The sequence below is a fragment of the Vulpes vulpes genome, chromosome X (genome assembly GCF_048418805.1).
Source record: "Vulpes vulpes isolate BD-2025 chromosome X, VulVul3, whole genome shotgun sequence".
Lineage (NCBI taxonomy): Eukaryota > Metazoa > Chordata > Mammalia > Carnivora > Canidae > Vulpes > Vulpes vulpes.
The window spans coordinates 29,633,166-29,652,742 of record NC_132796.1 but is presented as its reverse complement, the minus strand read 5'-3'; the positions used below and the strand labels follow the sequence as shown (position 1 = coordinate 29,652,742).

Genomic DNA, 19,577 nt, shown 5'->3' with positions numbered 1-19,577 from the left:
TTGACCACGAATTCCCTAAAGGAATGTGAATTCTCCAATTTGGCAACTATAATGTGGCTCATAGAATTTTCATAATGCAGTGGCAATTTCAGACCAGTCTCATGTATTAGACTGTAAAGTCAGTCAGCACAATTCTGCAGAATACTAAAGCATTTATAGACATTGGAAACTCTGGCGCCAGCTAATAAAGATACCTTGAAAGAGGGCTTGAATTTAGTTCCTGAGTTGCATATTAATGCTGGACTTGATGTTCTGGCATAAGGACTGCCCAATTTTGATTCTGTAGCTGCAGGGGGAAGTATAACATTATATATATATTCATTCCTGTTATCTTTTTCCTTTTTTTTTTTTTTTTTTTTTAGAGAAAGCACTAGCAGAGAAGCACACACTTAAACCTTGAGCCTTGGCTTCCACAGGTGCACGTTCAGTGCCAACTGTGTGTCATTGTGTCAGTTTTGCCCCAAAACAGTTGTCCCCCTCATACTATCTGTGAGGGATGCATTCCAACACCCCCGGAACTGTGGGTAATACTGAACCCTACACACACACACACACACACACACACACACTGTTTTTTCTTATTCACACATACCTGTGATAAAGTTTCATTTTTAAATTAGGCATAGTAAGAGAGCAACAATAATAACTAAGATTATAAAATTGAAGAGTTATAACAATATACTATAATAAAAGCTAGGTAAATGTGATCTCTCTCTCAGAAAATTGTATTGTGCTGTACTCATCCTTCTTGGGATGATGTGAGATAAAAGGCTTGTACGATGAGACGAAGTGAGGTGAATGATACAGGCATTGGGATGTAGCCTTTGGCTACAACTATTGACCTTCTGATGATCCATCAGGAGGAGTATCCTCTACTTCCAGACTGAACTGCGTTGGGCCGTGGGTCAGCGAAAGCATGGAAAGGGAAACTGCAGATGAGGTGAGGACTGCTAGACTCCTCAGCAGAACTTGACAGATACTATGGCAGCCTCATTTCAGGTTTGAGTTCCAGATTTGAAACATTCTTCTCTGCCCATTTGAGCCCTTACTGGTTCATGGACCAACGATGTGCATTTTTTCATCAAACCTGATTATCACTTGTTTTCTGAGCTCTTGGAAACCAAACTCAGATTTCAGATCAACTGGCCTGACATTGAACAATGACCAGTTTTAATTGTGCGGAGCACTGCAATTTGTAAAATAGCACTGTGGCCCTTGATGTTCCGCAGAGCTGGTTTATGTTCACTGCTCCACTACGGTGTCAGTTTATCATTTATAGAAATGTGTAAAACTAATGCAGAGTAATAAATCTCTAAGGGCTCTTAACACTTCATCTGACTAAATACTGTGAGGGCTATAAAATTGTGGGACTAAGATTGATGTAGAAATTAACCAATTATGGGAACTTAAAATAGATGATTTTTTTAAGAAATGGGCCTGAAAATTGAGAATTTTATGACATTTTAATTTGTTTTGCAAACAGTGAATGTGGGATAGCAAGTATTTGTGATATGCAAACCTTCTGATGGAAAAGCCAGACAAGTTGTTTGGTCATTTATTATAATATTACTGTAAAATTGTTCAAGTTCTACAGTATATAACAAAACATTGTCTACGTATATTTTGTTAAATCTACATTTGGTAGGTAAGTAAGTATGTGTGTATACGTGAAGCCCAGCATAAATTATTTTAATGGCCATCACTAGATATCAATAAAACTATTTTTCACTTTTTGAAATTTCTCCATATTCTAGTCTTGTTCTAGTCTTGTTCAGCAAGAAAGAGGAAATGGTATCAGGCCAATCTACATAGTCACTGACTTTAGCTCACCTCTAAGGCAGGCGGGCCCCAATATTCGGACAGGAATGGATTCTGCTTGTTAACTGAAAGAGGCACCATGCCACAAGACTGTTCTCAGCTTCAGAGTACCTAGTGCTGAACTGTGAAGAGTGCCCTGCGTCTCACTGACGATGGTAGCCTTATCGAACCACTTTTCTCGCTTCCTGATTGATGATCAACCGATCAGCATGTTAAAGCTTTGGTCCTGGGTAACCTGCCTGAGTGAATCATTCCAAATAGACGAAATGACAACAATCTCAAAACTTGGCACTGTCTACCGGAGATATGGGCTCCGAACTTCAGTCCAAGCCCTGAACTTCTGGCCGGGACAATGGCAGACATGGCCCAGTTCTAGGCTCCTGTAAAATGAAATGGCTTCTGTGTATGAACAGGCATTATCTATGGTTCAGGACCAAAGGGAAGGGTAGCAATAGGATGGTGTGATACTGGTCACATGCCTTTTTGACTTTATGTCTAGGAGGACTTTCTCATTAGCCACAACCCTCAGTACTAAAAATAAATACAGGACCTTAAGAAGAAAATAAGGAGGCACCCAGGTGGCACAGTTGGTTGAGTGACTGACTCTTGCTTTTGGCTCAGGTAGTGATCTCAGGGTCATGAGGTGGAGCCCCAAGGTAGGCTCTGTGCCCATTGTGGAGTCCACTTGAGAGTGTCTCTTCCTCTGCCTTGCCTCCTCTCAAATAAATATTTTAAAAAGTGGGGGGGTAGGGAGGGTGGGGATCAGAATCAGTTGTATCCACTTACTTTTTAGAACCACTTACTGTGCCATAAGACATTCCCTTCCTAATTAGCTTTTAGTCCCTTTTAGTAAGTATTATTCTGGTGGCTCTTACTGCACTTTATTGGTCTTCCATATGAAAGAGAGTATTTTAAGGAAGTTCAACATTTTGTGAGATTTGGGGTTTTTTGTCCTTTTTTTTTTTTTTTAAAAGGTTTTATTTATTCATGAGAGACAGAGAGAGAGAGGCGGAGACATAGACAGAGGGAGAAGCAGGTTCCTCGCTCCCTGGACTCAGGATCACGCCCTGATCCAAAGGCAGACGCTCAACCACTGAGCCACCCAGGCATCCCGTTTTTTTTGTACTTTTTGATTGCCAAACTGGATAAGCATCACTTTGTACTCCTATATAACTCATTTATCAACTTGACTTTATTATGAAATAATTATTTCCTGAGACACCTTTACCTAGAAAAAAGTTCAACATTTCTAAGTGGTACATAAAGTACAGACCATGGGTCAGTAAATTTTAGCTGGAGGGTTAAAACCAGTCCATCACCTGTTTTTGTAGATAAAGTTTGGGACATAGACATGCTCATTCATTTACATGTTGTCTATGGCTGTTTTCACACCACACAGCAGAGGTTGAGTAGTTGCAGCACCCATGACCATGACCCATAAAACTGAAAATACCCTTTGGCCCTTTATAGGGAAATTTTGCCCAGTTTGTCTGCCTTAGTTTGTTTTTACAAAATGCAAACAAACACATGTATTTTAGCTATTCTTTGAGGATATTTAAATGGAGAAAAGCAATCAAAAATCCTTTTTTTATTTTGGATTTAGTGGAAATAGTCAAAGTGTGTGGCATTTTATGCATTTATATTGGGCTGTGTGAAAGAGCTTATTAGAAAATAAAGCTATCTTTTAAGTTATTTTTTTAAATAAGTCAATATTTACTTGTGTCTAGACTTAAAATTGATTTTTTAAAAATTCTTATTGAAATAATTTGGAGAGAGTTGCTAAAAGTAGTAATCATTTTATAAAAATAATGGTCCAACTAAAAAGTATTCAGCATAGGCTCTCTTAAAGAATTTGACGGATGAATGGATGGTATTTTTTTTGTACCTCAAACGCTTTGATACAATGAAAATTTTACTTATTCAGAAATTTCAAACTTAAACGTTTTCAGAAGGATTTCTGTTATGTTAAAGTGAAAAATAATTGTGCTTTGTATAAACTTTTTCAAAGAAATTTAGAGACTTCCAAATGTAAGGATTATTCTTTTGGTTTTTTTTTTTTTAATTCAAAGCTACATGCTGTTATGGAATAAAAAAAAAAAACCCATACTATGGCTATCCTTTTAAACTCTAGTTGAAAGCCAGATATACTTTTGTTTGAAGTTATATGGCTTTGTTACAAGTAGATGGCATAAAAATACTCTCCATTTCCTTGCAATTCACCTTTATATTTTAAAAAGTGTGGATTTTTTCTGTTTTCCCCTTGTTTGTTTCCTGAATGCAGTGTGAGTTCTGGTTCAGTCTGAACCAGTCTGAACTAAATTCTGAATCCAGAATTTATTAGAAAGCAAGAATGTGGAAGAGGACACTTGAGGCGGAGACATAATATAAATAAAAGAAGAAAATCCTAGGGTTTTGTAGGTTCTTCCATTCATCCCTTATCCTACAGTGGTAAAGAGTGCACTATGGAATCTTTCTGGAGGGATAATTTCAGAGTGCAGCATCAAAATACCATGAGTTCTTGACTTTGGATAGACTACATTGCAATTTAACTATGAATTAAGGTCTGTTTTCATTTTCTACACATACATTAAAGTGAAGGTCAGAAGAGGCAGCCTGGGACTTCCAAAGGACCCCCACAGGAGAGTGTTCTGCACAGCATCATTTTTTTGTGTGTGTGATGCTTCCTAACCTGGATAGTGCTTTCATAAATTCACTTTGCTGCTTCTTAGAGAACATTCTACTCTTCTTATGGAATGGGAAATGGGCCAAGTTTCTGTCACCCTATTTCTACATTTTTATAAGAAATGACATGCACTTCAGTGAGGTTTATGTTTAAGTACATGGGAGACTCAAAATATCCACATACAGAGACCTGTACATAGCATGTGGTCAGTATATGCTTGCTGTTCCATGTATGAATGAAGAAAGGGGCCCAGTGGCTATTTAGAGTACATTCTGGCTCCCTGGGAATACTTTCACAAACCATCTCTGTGGTAAATACAACAGTGAGATTAGAATGAAATGAAAGGAGGGAAAGACAAACAGCAGCAGATTCTCCTGATGCCACTTTGCTGGGGGAATTGTTCTAGAGAAGGGGAGGAAGAGAGAGGAAGAGACAGGCAAATAAAAACTTGGTTTTTCTTTTCTTTCTTTTTGTTTTGGTATGGAGAAAGAAGGCTTTACAAGAAAGGACGGGGGTGGGGGGGGTGGGGATGAAAGAATGTGTTACTGCCACACAACAACATGGGTGGATATCAGAGACCTAAAAGCCAGACACAAAATCCATATCACAGACTTAAAAGCTGGACACAAAAGAGTTCATGCCGTTTACATAAAGTTTAAGAACATGCAAAAATGAATCCATGTTGATAGCTGACCATTACTAGCCTGGGTGGGAGGATGATAATTGGCTGGGGAGGGGCATGAGGGAACTCTGGTGGAGAGAATGTTCTAGATCTTAATCTGGATGGTGGTTATTATATGGGGGTACGAATATATATAACATTTCATCATGTTTTTGACTTTCATATTTAAGATTTGTAAACTTCATAGCTCAATAGAAAAAGCAATAAATAATAATGAAAATAGGTTATGGAAAGGACACCACATTTACCATATGGGCTTAATAAGAGTCTTCGGAAAGCATGGCAAATCCCTGGTCTAAAAACGCTGCTGAGCTTAGCATAAGAGACTTCCCTGAATAAGGACATTTATACAAATTTTTGTTGCAAAAAAATTTCGGTGCTTAGCATGCAGTAAGATCACATGTATTTAGCTGCAGCTAGACACAGGCTGCTGAACATCATTCTGTTGATTCTTTGAAGACTGCCTGCTTAAAAGCAATACTTTTTTTTTTTTCCTTCCAGATTGGCAGATTGCTACTCTGGCTTTACTCTTGGGCGGTGCTGCCATCATTCTTATTGCATTCCTGGTGGGTTTGATTTCTATCTGCGTGGGATCTCGAAGGCGCTTCTACAGACCTGTTGCTGTCATGCTTTTTGCAGCAGGTAAATATATACTTATTATTTTCACACTGGTATTCAAGTTTCAGGAACCTTTCTACCATCCCTCCGTTCTCATGCAAAAGCAGCATGTGGTTGCTGCATTATATACAAATGGAGAGGCTTTTGTTATATCTTAAGGTAAATTGACTAAGGGTTTGTCATATTACTAGTTTTCAGTGTGTTAAGTATTTCATGGAGCACAGTGGCAGTTTTTTTTTTTTTTTTTAAGATTTTATTTACTTTTTTGACAGAGCACAAGTAGGCAGAGCTGCTGGCAGAGGGAGAGGGAGAAGCAAGCCCTCCCACTCCCGCTGAGCAGGGAGCCTGATACGGGACTTGATTCCAGGACCTGGAGACCAGGACCTGAGACCCTGACCCGAGCTGAAGGCAGATGCATAACTGACTAAGCCACCTAGGCGCCCTGCACAGTGGCAGTTTTTAAACTTCTAACTAAAACATAGATAAGTAATAGTTCTTGACAGGGCTATTGCCTTACAAATTGCTGCAGGTATATTTACCAACAGTCTTTCTTTACATTTAGCTTCCCCCCAGCCCTTTTACTGCCCCTGTGGTGCTCTTAAGGCAACGTTATTTTTTTCTGACCTGAAACTGGAAAAAATTCCAGTATACACAGCCTTAAAGGGGTAAATCTGTGTGGAAACAAACATGCTTATAATGAAAAATGATCATCTAGAACTCGAAGCATCAGACAATTCAGTTGCATGTGGTCAGCGGCATAGTTAGTAATTTAACAACCATTATTCTATAAGGCACAGCCTGGATGAAAATATCAAGCAAGGTAAGGTGGAGCTTTTGCTAAAATCGGGGAAGTATTTAGAAAGAGGGTTTACAAGACTAAAAACTCAGCACATTACTTTATGTGTTTTAATTTTCATTTATAAGAATAGCCTTGAATATATTGTTCTTTTTTATTCAAACTGAAATATTCTTGTAGTGCCTTCAATTTCCCGTCAGTTACATCTGATTTGAAGACTGCAAAATAAGCCCCTGTGACTGTCAATAATGGAGACACTGACAGAACCATCTCGGCTGTTAGACGGATTTTTTTCTAAAGCTGTTTAAAGATGGGAACAGATGAAGTTTCTCAGGGTTTGAAGGATAGTTTGATCTAAAAATAGAAGATCAGAAGTATTCTGCTGCCCCCTGCTGTTTGTATTCATTTTTTATATCCACAAAGACTGATCAGAATGTAGGTGTCATAAAAACAAAGGTCCAGAGGGCTGAAGGAATCTAGAAGTACATCTAATTCAGATCTCTTAAGTGACTTGCTCAAGATTGCATAGTAGTTACCAGCAGAGCCGGGGCCAGGAGGCTACTGACTTTTGAACTAGTGGCTCATTCACTACTGACTCATTCATTCATTCATTCATTCAGCTGTTTATTAGGTACCTCTTACAGACAGAACATTGCATTAAGAGACCCAGAAGACTAGCTAAATAGCACCACAGTTACTTTCTAATAGAGTAGAGAACCGTATTACAAAAAATATTTTGAAGTCTTGAGCAGTGGCCACACTATCATTTTTTTGTTGATCTTCTGTATAATAAAGACCTCTATTGTGAATCATTTAGTACAATATGAAGATTCTCCTAAAGATTCCATCACAGTTTTCTAGTTTATATCTTGGTTCATGGATTTATCACGTATCTTTCTATCCTTAGGATGAAATAACTTAGATATTTTAATTTTAATATACATTTGTCTTTGCAGCTAGGATTTATTAACATAGTGATTAGATAATTGTGGTAGAATTTCTTGATAAATTATTTTGGAATGGCATACCATTCTTTAAAACTGGAATTATGTTCTGAAAAATTTTAGAAGACTCAGATATTCCTGATTTTAGGAGAGTTAGAGGTACTCTAAGACATTCTCTTATAAATATCCAATATTATTGTGCTACCTAGTTACTATCTCATTTAGACTTTAACTTACCACATAATAGCATATGCAGAATCTATAAAGAAATTCATTTTCTATTGCAGCTATTATAAACATGCTTAGAAAGATAGGAGTTTCTAGTTCTTTCCTAAAAAGCTCTGTATGTTTTCCCAAGTATAGCAAAATTTATGAAAATGTGAAAATAAGTACTGGTTGTAACAGAAAACATATCGTAAATGAACATAAGTTAAAGGTAATGGATTTGGTCAAAATAAAGATTTTGATTTAGCTCTAGCTACTACAAGTATTAGTAAATTCTAAAATAATGAAAAGAATCCCTACAGCAATATTCATATATTCATATTTTACCTACTGAGACCTAAAGCAAGCATTATACTGTTGAATTTTAAAAATGTACATGTGCTGTGATTTAATTTTACTCATTCTCTTTGACACTGTGCTTATGGAAGCTTTTTTTGAAATAACCATTAGTTTAGTGTTCACACTGCATATAAGCAAGGTAAAACTTACTGGTTATTTGAAATGTGTCATGAAAAGGTTTCTCTCTCCCATCTGAAAAACGATTAAAGAGTTACCTGAAGCTGATTTCTAGAAAAGATACTCATTACACATAATAATCCATTATTGATTTGAGCGTAAGATTAACAAATTTGGAAAATCTGCCCACTTGATACAATGCTAGTGAAAATCATGGCTGTTTATTTTGTTTTGCTTCATAGTAAACATACTTATTCTCTTGGTTGGCTTGTCTCACTTGTAATTCAGTTTAGTGATTCTTTGTAAATATGTATTTGGGCCATTTCCCCTTCTTGCTCATCTCGGTCTGCTTGAAAATGGTCTGTGTTTCTCCTCTTTTCTCAAAATGTTTTTTTCAAATAATACCAAGCCTTATCTTGGTGCTCACACAGAGAATGTTATCTATCTCAGCAAATAAATAATACTTTCTTCTGCTGAAATATACGGTACATAAAATCAAAACAAACACAGCACTACCACTTGGAAACATCTCTACACAGGACTACATAATTAATTCAGTACCATGTGCTATGCCTGGTACAATGAGGTGCTCAGTAGATAGTTGAATGAATGATGGAAAAATAACTAAGGTGTATGGCTTATAATTTGACAGGGAAAAGCAGGCATGTAAATAACTATAATTCAATTTTTCGTAGATCATTTATCTTTTTGCAGTTTACAAAACAGCAAGTTTTATGTGAACACAAAGCTCAAACCAAAACAGCTCATAAAAGTAATAGTTACAAAAATGATTTTTTTCATTTATTCATGTTTTCCTTCACTTATTTAATGAATACATGTAGGGTACCTCTAGTATGTAGCTATATTGCCTTGGTGTTAGATTATATACTCCAAGGGTATTTACTAAAAGCTGATGACTAACCGGCTGTCATAAAGACAGCCAAATGTATCTTAAAGGTTTTTCATCTTCCCTTTTTCTCTGAAGTCCCTAATTTAGTGTGGGCTTGTCACCTGCCTGATTAGTTGTTAAGAGCGAGTCATCACTGCAGCCCATCTAAAACACTGTCTCACAACTCTCTCACTCACTGATTATAGAAGTTTGGACTTCAGAATAACATATTATCTGTAATAATGTGGACAATAATCAGTTGAGCACCTACCATGTGTAACACTGCTAGACACTTCACATATACTATCTCTAATATAGCAATTTTAAGATTGGGTATTTATTTTCCCCATATTATCAATGAAGAAATAGGTTCAGGAAGGTTAAGTGATTTTCTAGGGTTATCCAACTAATAAGTTGCAGAGCCAGGGTTTCAACTCCTCTTTACTTGGGTGTGTATAACACCGGAAAAAACAAGACCAGAATCAGCCTTGAATTTTGAATTCAGCTGCCAACTGTGTACTGCGGTTGGGAGTCCATCCTGTAGCTCGTTATTCCACCTCTTGAGGGCAACACTTGAAGGTAGTAAGCAATTTGAGATGTCATGAAGACCACACATTGATCAGTACAGCATGACTGAATCATTGCCTATCATGAAAGTGTGCATGTTTCCAATACACATGACTATAGCATATTTCTTATTGTGTAACTGACAATGATAGGTAATAGATGATGGGATTATAACTGGCATCTAGTTCTCCCTAAAAACTTGATGAAATTAAAAGGGCTGCCTCTCTCTGGGTCCTCTTTTATCATCTGGTTTTGCAGATCTTTTTTATGCCGCACTGGGACTTAGGATGATTGTTTCCATTTTTTAAATGCCTTTAATAAAAATTGCAGAAGATTCTCAGTCTTATAATTCAGATTTTAAATAACAGAATCCCCCTAATTTTATTAATGATATTTCCTTTGTGTTCTATCTGCAAAAATCTTTCTGTAAATGAATGTTTGCATAGAATGGTGATTTTTTTTTTCTCCCCAGGATCCTGCAACTCCACCTCTGAGCTATCTTTGATTAGAGGCTTGCGTTTTGCAGCCCTCCTCACCATCCTGTTGTACAGTGAGGTGGCTGGAAGTATTTTGAGTCTAGATTTTGCAGAAAAACCAGTGTCCAACTTAGATTTCATACTGAAAAGGAGGTTTTTTTTTTAATAAAGATTTTATTTATTCATGAGAGACACAGAGAGGCAGAGACCTAGGCAGAGAGAGAAGCAGCCTCCCCTCTGGGAGCCCGATGCGGGACTTGATTCCAGGACCCCGGGATCATGCCCTGAGCCGAAGGCAGACGCTCAACCACTGAGCTGCTCAGGTGTCCCTTGAAAAGGAGTTCTATTCACAGATTTTTATCAGTATCGAACTACCCTTTGGCTAGAACAATTTATGGTATCAATACTGATAATTTCATATGTACTATAACTCTTGGTAGTTACAGATTAAATTTAAAAAGGAAAAGGAGGCACCTGGGTGCCTGAGTCGGTTAAGCATCTGCCTCTCGCTCAGGTCATGAGCCTCACGTCACACAGGGCTCTGGCATTCAGTGGGGAGTCTGCTTCTCCCTCTCCCTCTGCCCCTCCTCCTGCCCGTGGGCTCGCTCTCTCTCGCTCTTTCTCGCTCTCTCACTCTCTCAAATAAAATCTTCAAAAAGAAAAAGGAAAAGAAGATCGCTTCATTAAATCCTTCATGGGCAAATGTTTTTTTTCCAAATTACCATTTTCTTTTTGTAAATTCCATATTTAGAGACTTGACTGGCAAGTCCTATCAATTCTATCTCTAAATTATCTTCTCAGTCTGTAGCTTTTCACGAGCCCCCATTACTGCCTTAGTCAAGGGCATAACTCTTCTGTAAGTGGAACATCTCTGTTCCCAGATTTGAACTTCCCCTACTTTCTTTCAATGGTAATATCTGACTTAAAATATCTACATGACTCCTTCCTTTCCCTTTCCTAGAATTCAGCTACTGAGTGAAGTGCATCCTCTTTTCATCCTCTGTGCAGTGTCTTTCCTGCTGGTGTCACCTTAGTCCTCACTGCACACAGGTAGCCATTGCATTGACTGGTGTCCTAGGGGCCTCCCTTCTCTCGTCTCCTTCCTGTTTATAGTCTGTCTTGTGCACAAACACATGAGGTGTAGCTCTCAAATACACATTGGGTCTTGCCACTCATCCCTTTGGTTTTCCCAGAGGCAGATTAAGACAAGGAAGTCAGTACAAGTACTTAATCTGGGAGTCAAAAGAAGGGATACAGAAAGTGAGAGAAGGGAAGGTAGGCAATAAAGACCTTAAACTTCCTGGAAAAATTCTGGAAACCAGCTTACAACACACACCTCAAAGTTATTTCAATGGAAGGACTAGGGAACTGGGTATTTGGAAACCGAGTTCTGAGAGTCATCGTTGAGGGCTGAGGGAATGCTGGGGAGACAACAGTGTTAATGTTCCAGAGCACCAGTCCTGCCCCACAGTCAGGCAAAGTAGCTTTAGTGGCCAGAGGAAAAGTCAGGTGAAGAAGTGCAGGCGCTGCTGACAGCTGGAAGTCAGGCTGACATATATCGGAGTGATGAAGATGAAAGCAAATGGATAGGGCACCAACAGGATCTACAATTAAAGTAAGCTCTGAGATGTCTCCCTGTAGAAACCAGTCTCATTTTTATGGCACACTACGCCTTTTAGAGTGTGAGCCAAACATTTCCTTGTGAATGTACCCTTTATTCCAACCATGTGAATTTTCTATGGGTTACACCCTCTTAATACTGCTAAGCTCTCTACAAGCTGCTGCTTTTTCCCAGAGGTCTTTTCATTTTTGTCTTCTGACCAAGTCCTTCTATCCTTCAAGAACCAGTTCAAGTGGTGCTTCCTCTCTGAAGCCCTCCCTTCTTTCTCCAGGCAGAAATGGTGTTTGGAATATTGGAGTTCAGTAAACATGTAATGAATGGATCAGTGAACATGCTTCTGCTATTACTGTTGAACACATTCATTTGTAATTATCTACGAGTCAGTTTTCACCATAGAGTATGAAATATGACAGGTCAAGGGCTATGTTCTGTCTCATCCCTTCCACCTACCACAGAGTCAACGTCCAATAAATGTTGAACTATCCCCTACAAAGAAAATATTGAATATTTCAATATTGAATGTTTTCAATGTTTCAACATTGAAAGCACTGAAAAATATCCTCCTAAAGAAAACTACACATAAGACAAAAATTAGTACCTCTAAGTTCTTGTCATGCCTCTATCCATGCAATTTCATGGTTAGTAGTTTTGTTGCCTCTTTTCAAAAAAGTGGAGAGAGGTATAAAATGAACTTCAAATTCCCTTCAAATTCTAAAAGGCTACACGACTTTACTTATGTTGCCTCTGCAGCCAATGTCTATTATGTTTCATTGATCGGTGGTAAAGTAGAAATATAAGTGTGATAATGTTTTCTTGAGTTCTGGACTCTTCAGGTTTGTTTGTTTTTTTCCCTTCACAGCATCTAAACAAGGCAAGGAGGCATTTTTACCTGCTTCTGTGTATTTTTATTAAATAGAAAAAGTTATTTATAAATGCAGGCTTATATATCTTTTTTTCTCAGTTTTGCTATTACGTGCATTTCTCTCAGTGATTCTAAAGAGAGTAAAATAATTCAGAGGCATAAAGCGTTTTAGGGTAATTTTCATCTGGCTACAACACAATAAAGCTTTATCTCTAAGAAAGCTGCTCAGGAGAATATGCCAGTGGAGCCTAATGGAGTTGTATTTCCACTTTTCCACTAGAGGGAAATTATGTCATTGTATTATACCATGGAGGCCAAATATTTACTAAATAAAACACATTGAAATGAATATTAAAAGCAGTCTAGGTAAACAACTCACCCTAGGGACTGGCTGTTTCACAAAAGAACCCATATAATCCTTCTAGAATAGAATTCGGATCAGTTACTACTTCTCTGCTCAAGCTCCTTTAACAGCTGTTCATCACCCCTGGAATAAAATGCAGAGCCCCGCCTGTGGCTCACAGGGCCATCCCTGGATGGGCCCCCTGGTTCTTTTTGCTGTCTCATCTCAAGCCACCTCATCTCATGCTGCTTCTTGCCTTGTTCTCTGTGCTGCCTTCCTGAAGTCCTGCCACACTAGCATGCTCCTGAATTGAGAGTTTTGCACTGCCTGTGCCCTTCACCCAGACGGCTCTCTCCCCACTATACTGACCTGCATCCTTCACTTTGTTCAGGTCTGTGCTCAAATGACTCCTCCTCCTCAGCTTTTGATCTGAAAGAGTAGCCTACATCCCTCTATCTTAGGTTCTTGTGTTTTCATGTTTCTTTGCAGTTCCTGCCACAATCTGCATTTGTTCACTAATGGCCTGCCTTCTCAGGAGAGTGGCAACTTTTATTACCAGTATCTTAAACTGTATCAAACATTTATTGAATGAATGAATTTGAATTTGAAGGAGTAAATGAATTACTATTCCTAATTCACATTTATATTTCAGTCATATACCAGCAGGATCGTCATGCTTCAAGTATAAAAACCTGAGGAGAAATGCTGTTGTTTTTTAAACATACATACTAACTTTGCAATTTTTTTCTGTAGTTCATGGTTGATAGTAATTGACTTCTTGTAAGTTTTAAGACATTTAATACATGAAAGCACCCTTCCCCTCACAAAGTCACAGAGCCAGCTGAATTTTTTTAAAAATTGATACACATTTAGCATTTACTGGCTGGAAGTAGAGGAAGTGTGGGTTATATAATGAGGTATTAATCCTAACAATGACTTAAAACCTTTTCTGAGATTTTTAAACTACAAACAAGGTGTGATGTTGATTTTAGATGCCAAGAGATTCTCCTTTCATATGGACCTATTCATCCACTCTATAGCATGGAACTGTGGTAGGCCAGTGCTGGCCTGGAGCAGTGTTGAACTGCACAGCAGAGGTATTTCAAATTCTTCTATCTGGCTCCAGAAAGGTCACCTGACACTTAGTCAGAACCTTATAGAAAATAATGATTTTGCAGAATCACACCCTCATGAATTTTCTGGAGTTCATCAGTTTTATGCTAGAGAGAGGACCATTAACGTAGACTTTCTAGGAACATTAATCATATTGGTAATAAGGATCTTTTATAGGTACTGAGAATACATGAGCATAGACTTTAAAGCACAAAACTCTAGTTTAATTAAACACACTATCCATCCTACTAATCTTTTTTAAAAATGTAATAAACTGTTATCTTTTTTACTATATCAGATTTTATTCTTGTCTCTTGTTACATTTTTTGTTGTACTTTTGGAATTCACAGTATTTTAAAGAGAAGTTAAATGATAATCATTTTGACTAAACATTTATGTACCAGGGGTTGGCCAAATTTTTTATATAAAGGGCCAGATAGTAAGCACTTCTGGCTTTATGAGCCACATGGTTTTTCCATTGCAGCTACTCAGCTTTGCTATTGTAGTGCAGACAGTACATAAATAAATGAGCCTGGCCGTGTTCCAATAAAACTTTTTTTCAAAAACAAACAGACCAGATTTGGTAGCTTGCCAGTCCCTGTCCCATATTACATAGTACCCCAGATTTTTAAAGATTGTTTCTTGAGGGTAGAAGCTGTCATATAGTAGAGAATGAGGCAGATCCATCCCATAAATTCTAGTTAAGTTGATTTAAATAAAGTAGAAATTATATAATAGTTGATGCAATATGAAGTTACGATTTTGGATGGAAGACATCATCTCATGTAATCTAGTGTCTTCTATATAGAAATATCCACAGGATAAATACCACTTTAATTTTAGATACTAAAAAAAAAAAAACCCTTTCCTTATTAATTGGCTTGTTTTATTTCATTAGGCATGACTCATCACAGTTTCCTGTTAGCCCTGACAACTGACTGAAGAACTAAGATTTAGCTAACAATGAAGAGCTGAGTTTTGTGCTCAATTGTTGGAGTCATCATTAGCTTATGTTTTCAGTACCATTATCTCCCATGCCTTCATTGATTTAATTCATTTTTGAAAGTAGGTGAAGAACAAATATATCAACATCATCTGTTATATCTATTACAAAAGTAGAGTTGGATGTGGCTTCTTGACAAAGATGACTTTTGAGCCCCTTCTTAAGGATGAGAGGAAAGGAATCAAATTGTTTTTGATCAGAAGAATTTAAGCGAAGATATCATGGTAGGAGTTGCTGGAATAGTCAGCTAAGTTATGTGGTTTTGAGAAGCAGTGGGAAGAAAAGCCTGTCTTAAATCACAGCTTGACCAGTTTCATCAGTACAAATGAATTTGAATTCCTCACTTCCTCAAGAGCATAAATAGCAAGGGTTTGGGGTGTTTGGGGCCACTGTTCTCGGGGAATTATTTACAGGTTTTGTACAGTGGAACAGTTTAGCTTATAGTGCTACTTGCATAATAGTGATGGTTACATATGCATGTCTGTAAAGTGAGAATCACTACTTTGTATGCTCATGTAAATTATTATATTGTACTAATTATTTCATCGAATACTGTTATAGTGAGTTACTAGTTATTAGTAGACTAATTCTTACTCTGTTGTGAAACTGTTAAAAAATTATTAATGTTTTAAGGTATACCGCCTAGAATAAGCAGTGCTTCAAATTTTTTGGCTGTTATGTTTGATTAAAAAGTAATTCTCATATATATTTGTATGTTGTATCATTTTATTTCCTGCAAATAACATGTTTCTAATTTCTACTTACTTTTCTTTCAGTTGTTTTACAGGTTTGCAGCCTGGTCCTTTACCCAATCAAGTTCATTGAAACTGTGAGCTTGAAAATTTACCATGAGTTCAACTGGGGTTATGGCCTGGCCTGGGGTGCAACTATATTTTCGTTTGGGGGTGCCATCCTTTATTGCCTGAACCCTAAGAACTACGAAGACTACTACTAGAACCAACAGTCTCAGATTTTAAAAACAACCAACCATCCAACAAAAGGATTACGTCTGTATCTTTTCTAACTCACTGTTTTCTAAAACACTTGTGGAGTATCAAGCAGTTTGCTCAGTTGATTTAATATCTTTTGCCTTTTGGCTGTCAATATCATAACCAGCTTTTACATCCATTTTAGGGACCTGCACAAATTAAGAGAGCTGATTAGACATAGGCAAATGCTGCAAACTTCCAATATGTTCATGTCATTTTTCTTGACAAGTGAAAGGGTCTGTATGACAGCAACCATTGTGAGAAACTAGTTGGAATGAGAAATGCCTGAATCTCCTATTGCCTGCAGGGGAGCAGCTGGCATAAGAAACATTTAGAAGTTCCTTTGCTCTGACAAGGATTCCACTGCTATAGAGTCCTTATCACCTGCTTATCCCACTCAGTGACTAATTGGCCATTGGTTATTTGCTTGAGTGAGCTTGTGAAAGGTGAACTGCCCTTCAGCACCTAATGGGAGTTCTGAGTGTAATGGGTTAAAGGTATATATATTCTACCTTCAAGAATAGTCTTTTTGAATGGGAGGCAATGCTTTGGCAGTCAGCATCTCCCTGGGAAAGGAGTCAAGACTTGGAGACATGTGCTTTTCATTATGTGGTTAGAAATTGTGCCTCAGCCATATCTAGAATGAGGACAATTGAGAGTCTCTACTTTCCCTGGGGCAACTAGAAAGAACTATGCATGAGTTGCTTTTGTCCTAAGTACCCTTTAAATCATTTACCAAACATTACCGCAAATAATTGTGCGTATGTAACAAGCTTAAATATTTTTATAGAAGGTGAACCATTAGTATACATGGTAGTAAACTATTCCGTAGCCCTATACATGCATTTGCCTATTACACATAAAAGTAACATTTGCTCTAGTGAAGTGATTTGAACACTAACCTTGTACACGTTAAGAGGCTTAGATTGGTATTCACACTTACTTACTGTACAAAAGTACATATATTTTAAAGCTTTTGCTCTCTGTTCTCTACTGTTTCACTGGAAAGTTTTAATAGAATTGTAAAGAAGAAAAATTGCAATGGTGTTAACCTGAAAATTCATGATTCTTCTGTAAGCACTATAGTTCAAAGAAGAGTAGCAATTAGAATGATCAGTTTGTTAAAAATTCAGTAAAATAGAAGGCTGCTTTTTTTCAAGTACCTTAAATGTCTTTATTAAAAAAATAAAAGAATAGTGATAGATTTATAGAAATGTCTTAATGTCTCAGTAGAGGAGTAGAATTCATTGGTGATCACCTGGTCCTCTGAAGTGAACTAATGGGCTAACTGATTTGTGCACACAATTATGATGGATTTATGTTACAGGAATCATTTGTTGGCTGTTCAAATGGAAGGAAATATCAATGATAGGGAATAAGTTTGCCACTAATCTCAGACTGCAAACTTGTGTTAATCCTGTTTACTATACAAATTTGGATAGTTGTAAACATATTTTTATATCAAATATACAGTTCTAATATAAAAGTTATAAATAATTATTTTTGTTAACAAAGACACTAAAACAGTATTCCTGGTTTTGGCCCTTTTGCGGAAAGAAGCATTGGAAAAATCATTTAAAACGTACTTATGTTCTGTTGTATTGCAAAATCCGTTAAGAGCAGGACTACATCAATAGTATTTAATAATTTGGTTTACCTCCCAGAACAGAGTTCTGCTTTCAGCATGTCTTATGAACTGTTTGCCAGAACAACAGAAAAAAAAGTCTATTTTATTATTCAAATGCTTAGGAAAAAAAAAAACCCTCCTATCTTGTGACTTTTCTGTAGGATCACAAAGTAAATATGAAGAACCAGGCTGAATCTTATTTTAGCAATGACAGACAAAAGTAATTAAATGCATCCTAGAGAGAAACCTTTATGAAAGTATATGATTCTCTCTAGAATCATAAGAAACTATGGGTGGAAGTTTTCCAGAAAAAATATTAGTATTATAGAATCTTTTGAAGCAATTTTCTTGAGAAATAGTAAAATCTGGGCCAGACTGTCTTGCAGTTAATTGCGTATTGTCAGAGCAGCATGAGAAATACGATATTTGTTGGATAGGGATTTCGGCTACTAACCACTCTCTATTGTGAGAGAGTCTCTTTATTCCTGAATAATGGAAGAACAGTACTTTGGTGCTGACATCAATGAGGCACTTTTCTTAGTCCTAGTAGAGGATGCAGTGTGCTGTTAGACCAGTACCACATCTCGAGTCTTTTCAAGTTTTCATTCTCTGTCAATATGACAGGCTGGAAAATGACAATATGTTATAGGCTAAGGCAAACATATTTGCAGTACACTGAAAAGTAGATTTCTTCTATAACTTTTTCCCCCTCCCCAGTGAAGAGCCCTATGTTATATTTCTACCATCACTAATATTTGAAAGTATTTCATGACTAAGGAGCTCAGTACAACATGAAAGTTGTTGCTCATCCGAAATACGGTATCGTCTATCAGAATAAACACGTGAATTTTCACCTACATTATGTCTTTGCCACTTTAGGTTTGTTTGATGTTTTCTTACAAGCAAAACTGTTAACTATAAATCCATTGTTTATCTTAGATATATACATGTACACACATAGAGCATAAAATACTCAGCAGGGCTAGTTATTTGGATTTCTTGCACAACTATTTAGCTTTTTGTAAGTTCAACATGTAAATTTTAAAGACAAATATAGAGAGACCTATGTGTTTGAAATATAAATGATATATATGGATTAGCATGTACCTGTATATTATTAAACATGCAATGAACTGACTGGTAAGTGATGTCTAATTGTATGGCTAGCAATGTAATTTATTCAGACTGTATTTTTGTACAGAGCAGCGCACACTAACCTATGCCTCTGTGTCCTCTTTAATGCCTAAAACTGTGCCTAGAAATTTCATCTGTCTTAAGAAATAAAATTATACTTCATGCTGTTTATGCTATGGTTTCTCTACTGCTGTTCTATATTTATTATTTTTAAATATATGACATGTTTACTACTTAAATATGAATCCATGGTATTCTGGTTATTTTTTTTAACAGTCCTCTGGGGGGAACCTGTTTCTCACTCCAGTGGTTTTGAGTTTGCAGTTTCACAATCAGTTCTTCATTTCATGATTTTTGTAGCTGACATGAAGTTATCTATGTGGATAAAATAAAAATAAAAGTGGTTTCACTGATGTGGTTTGACTTGTGTCTTCTCTTCTGTGTAGACCCATTAACAGATTCCTAAATTACATGTCTTCAATTCCCGTTCTCCTTTATGATATATATATCACTTAGTAAACAGAACCTACTGTGACATGCTCATTTTATGTAAAACTTTTTAATACTAGTTTTGTTTCATATTCTTTCCCAAGATTCTTTCTGTCCCCTGCAGTTGAGTTATATAAGCAATAAAAGAAAGAAAGAATGTTAAATGTCTAAACTTTGTTTTGAAATGCACAGGAGGGAGATACAATGTAGGCTATCGGTTTTCTACTCTAATGACACAATTA

At 36.9% G+C, this 19,577-nt stretch overlaps 1 protein-coding gene across 1 annotated transcript in view; it reads left to right on the top strand.

Moving 5' to 3' along the window:
• Positions 1 to 19,259, top strand: part of TMEM47 (transmembrane protein 47) — a 30,490-nt gene extending 11,231 nt beyond the window's left edge. Inside the window, exons 2-3 of the mRNA XM_072744645.1 lie at positions 5,685 to 5,825; positions 15,873 to 19,259. Coding sequence (XP_072600746.1) covers positions 5,685 to 5,825; positions 15,873 to 16,051 — 320 coding nt within the window. The 3' untranslated portion in view covers positions 16,052 to 19,259. The remainder of the gene's footprint in view (positions 1 to 5,684; positions 5,826 to 15,872) is intronic.
• Positions 19,260 to 19,577: the final 318 nt, after the last annotated feature.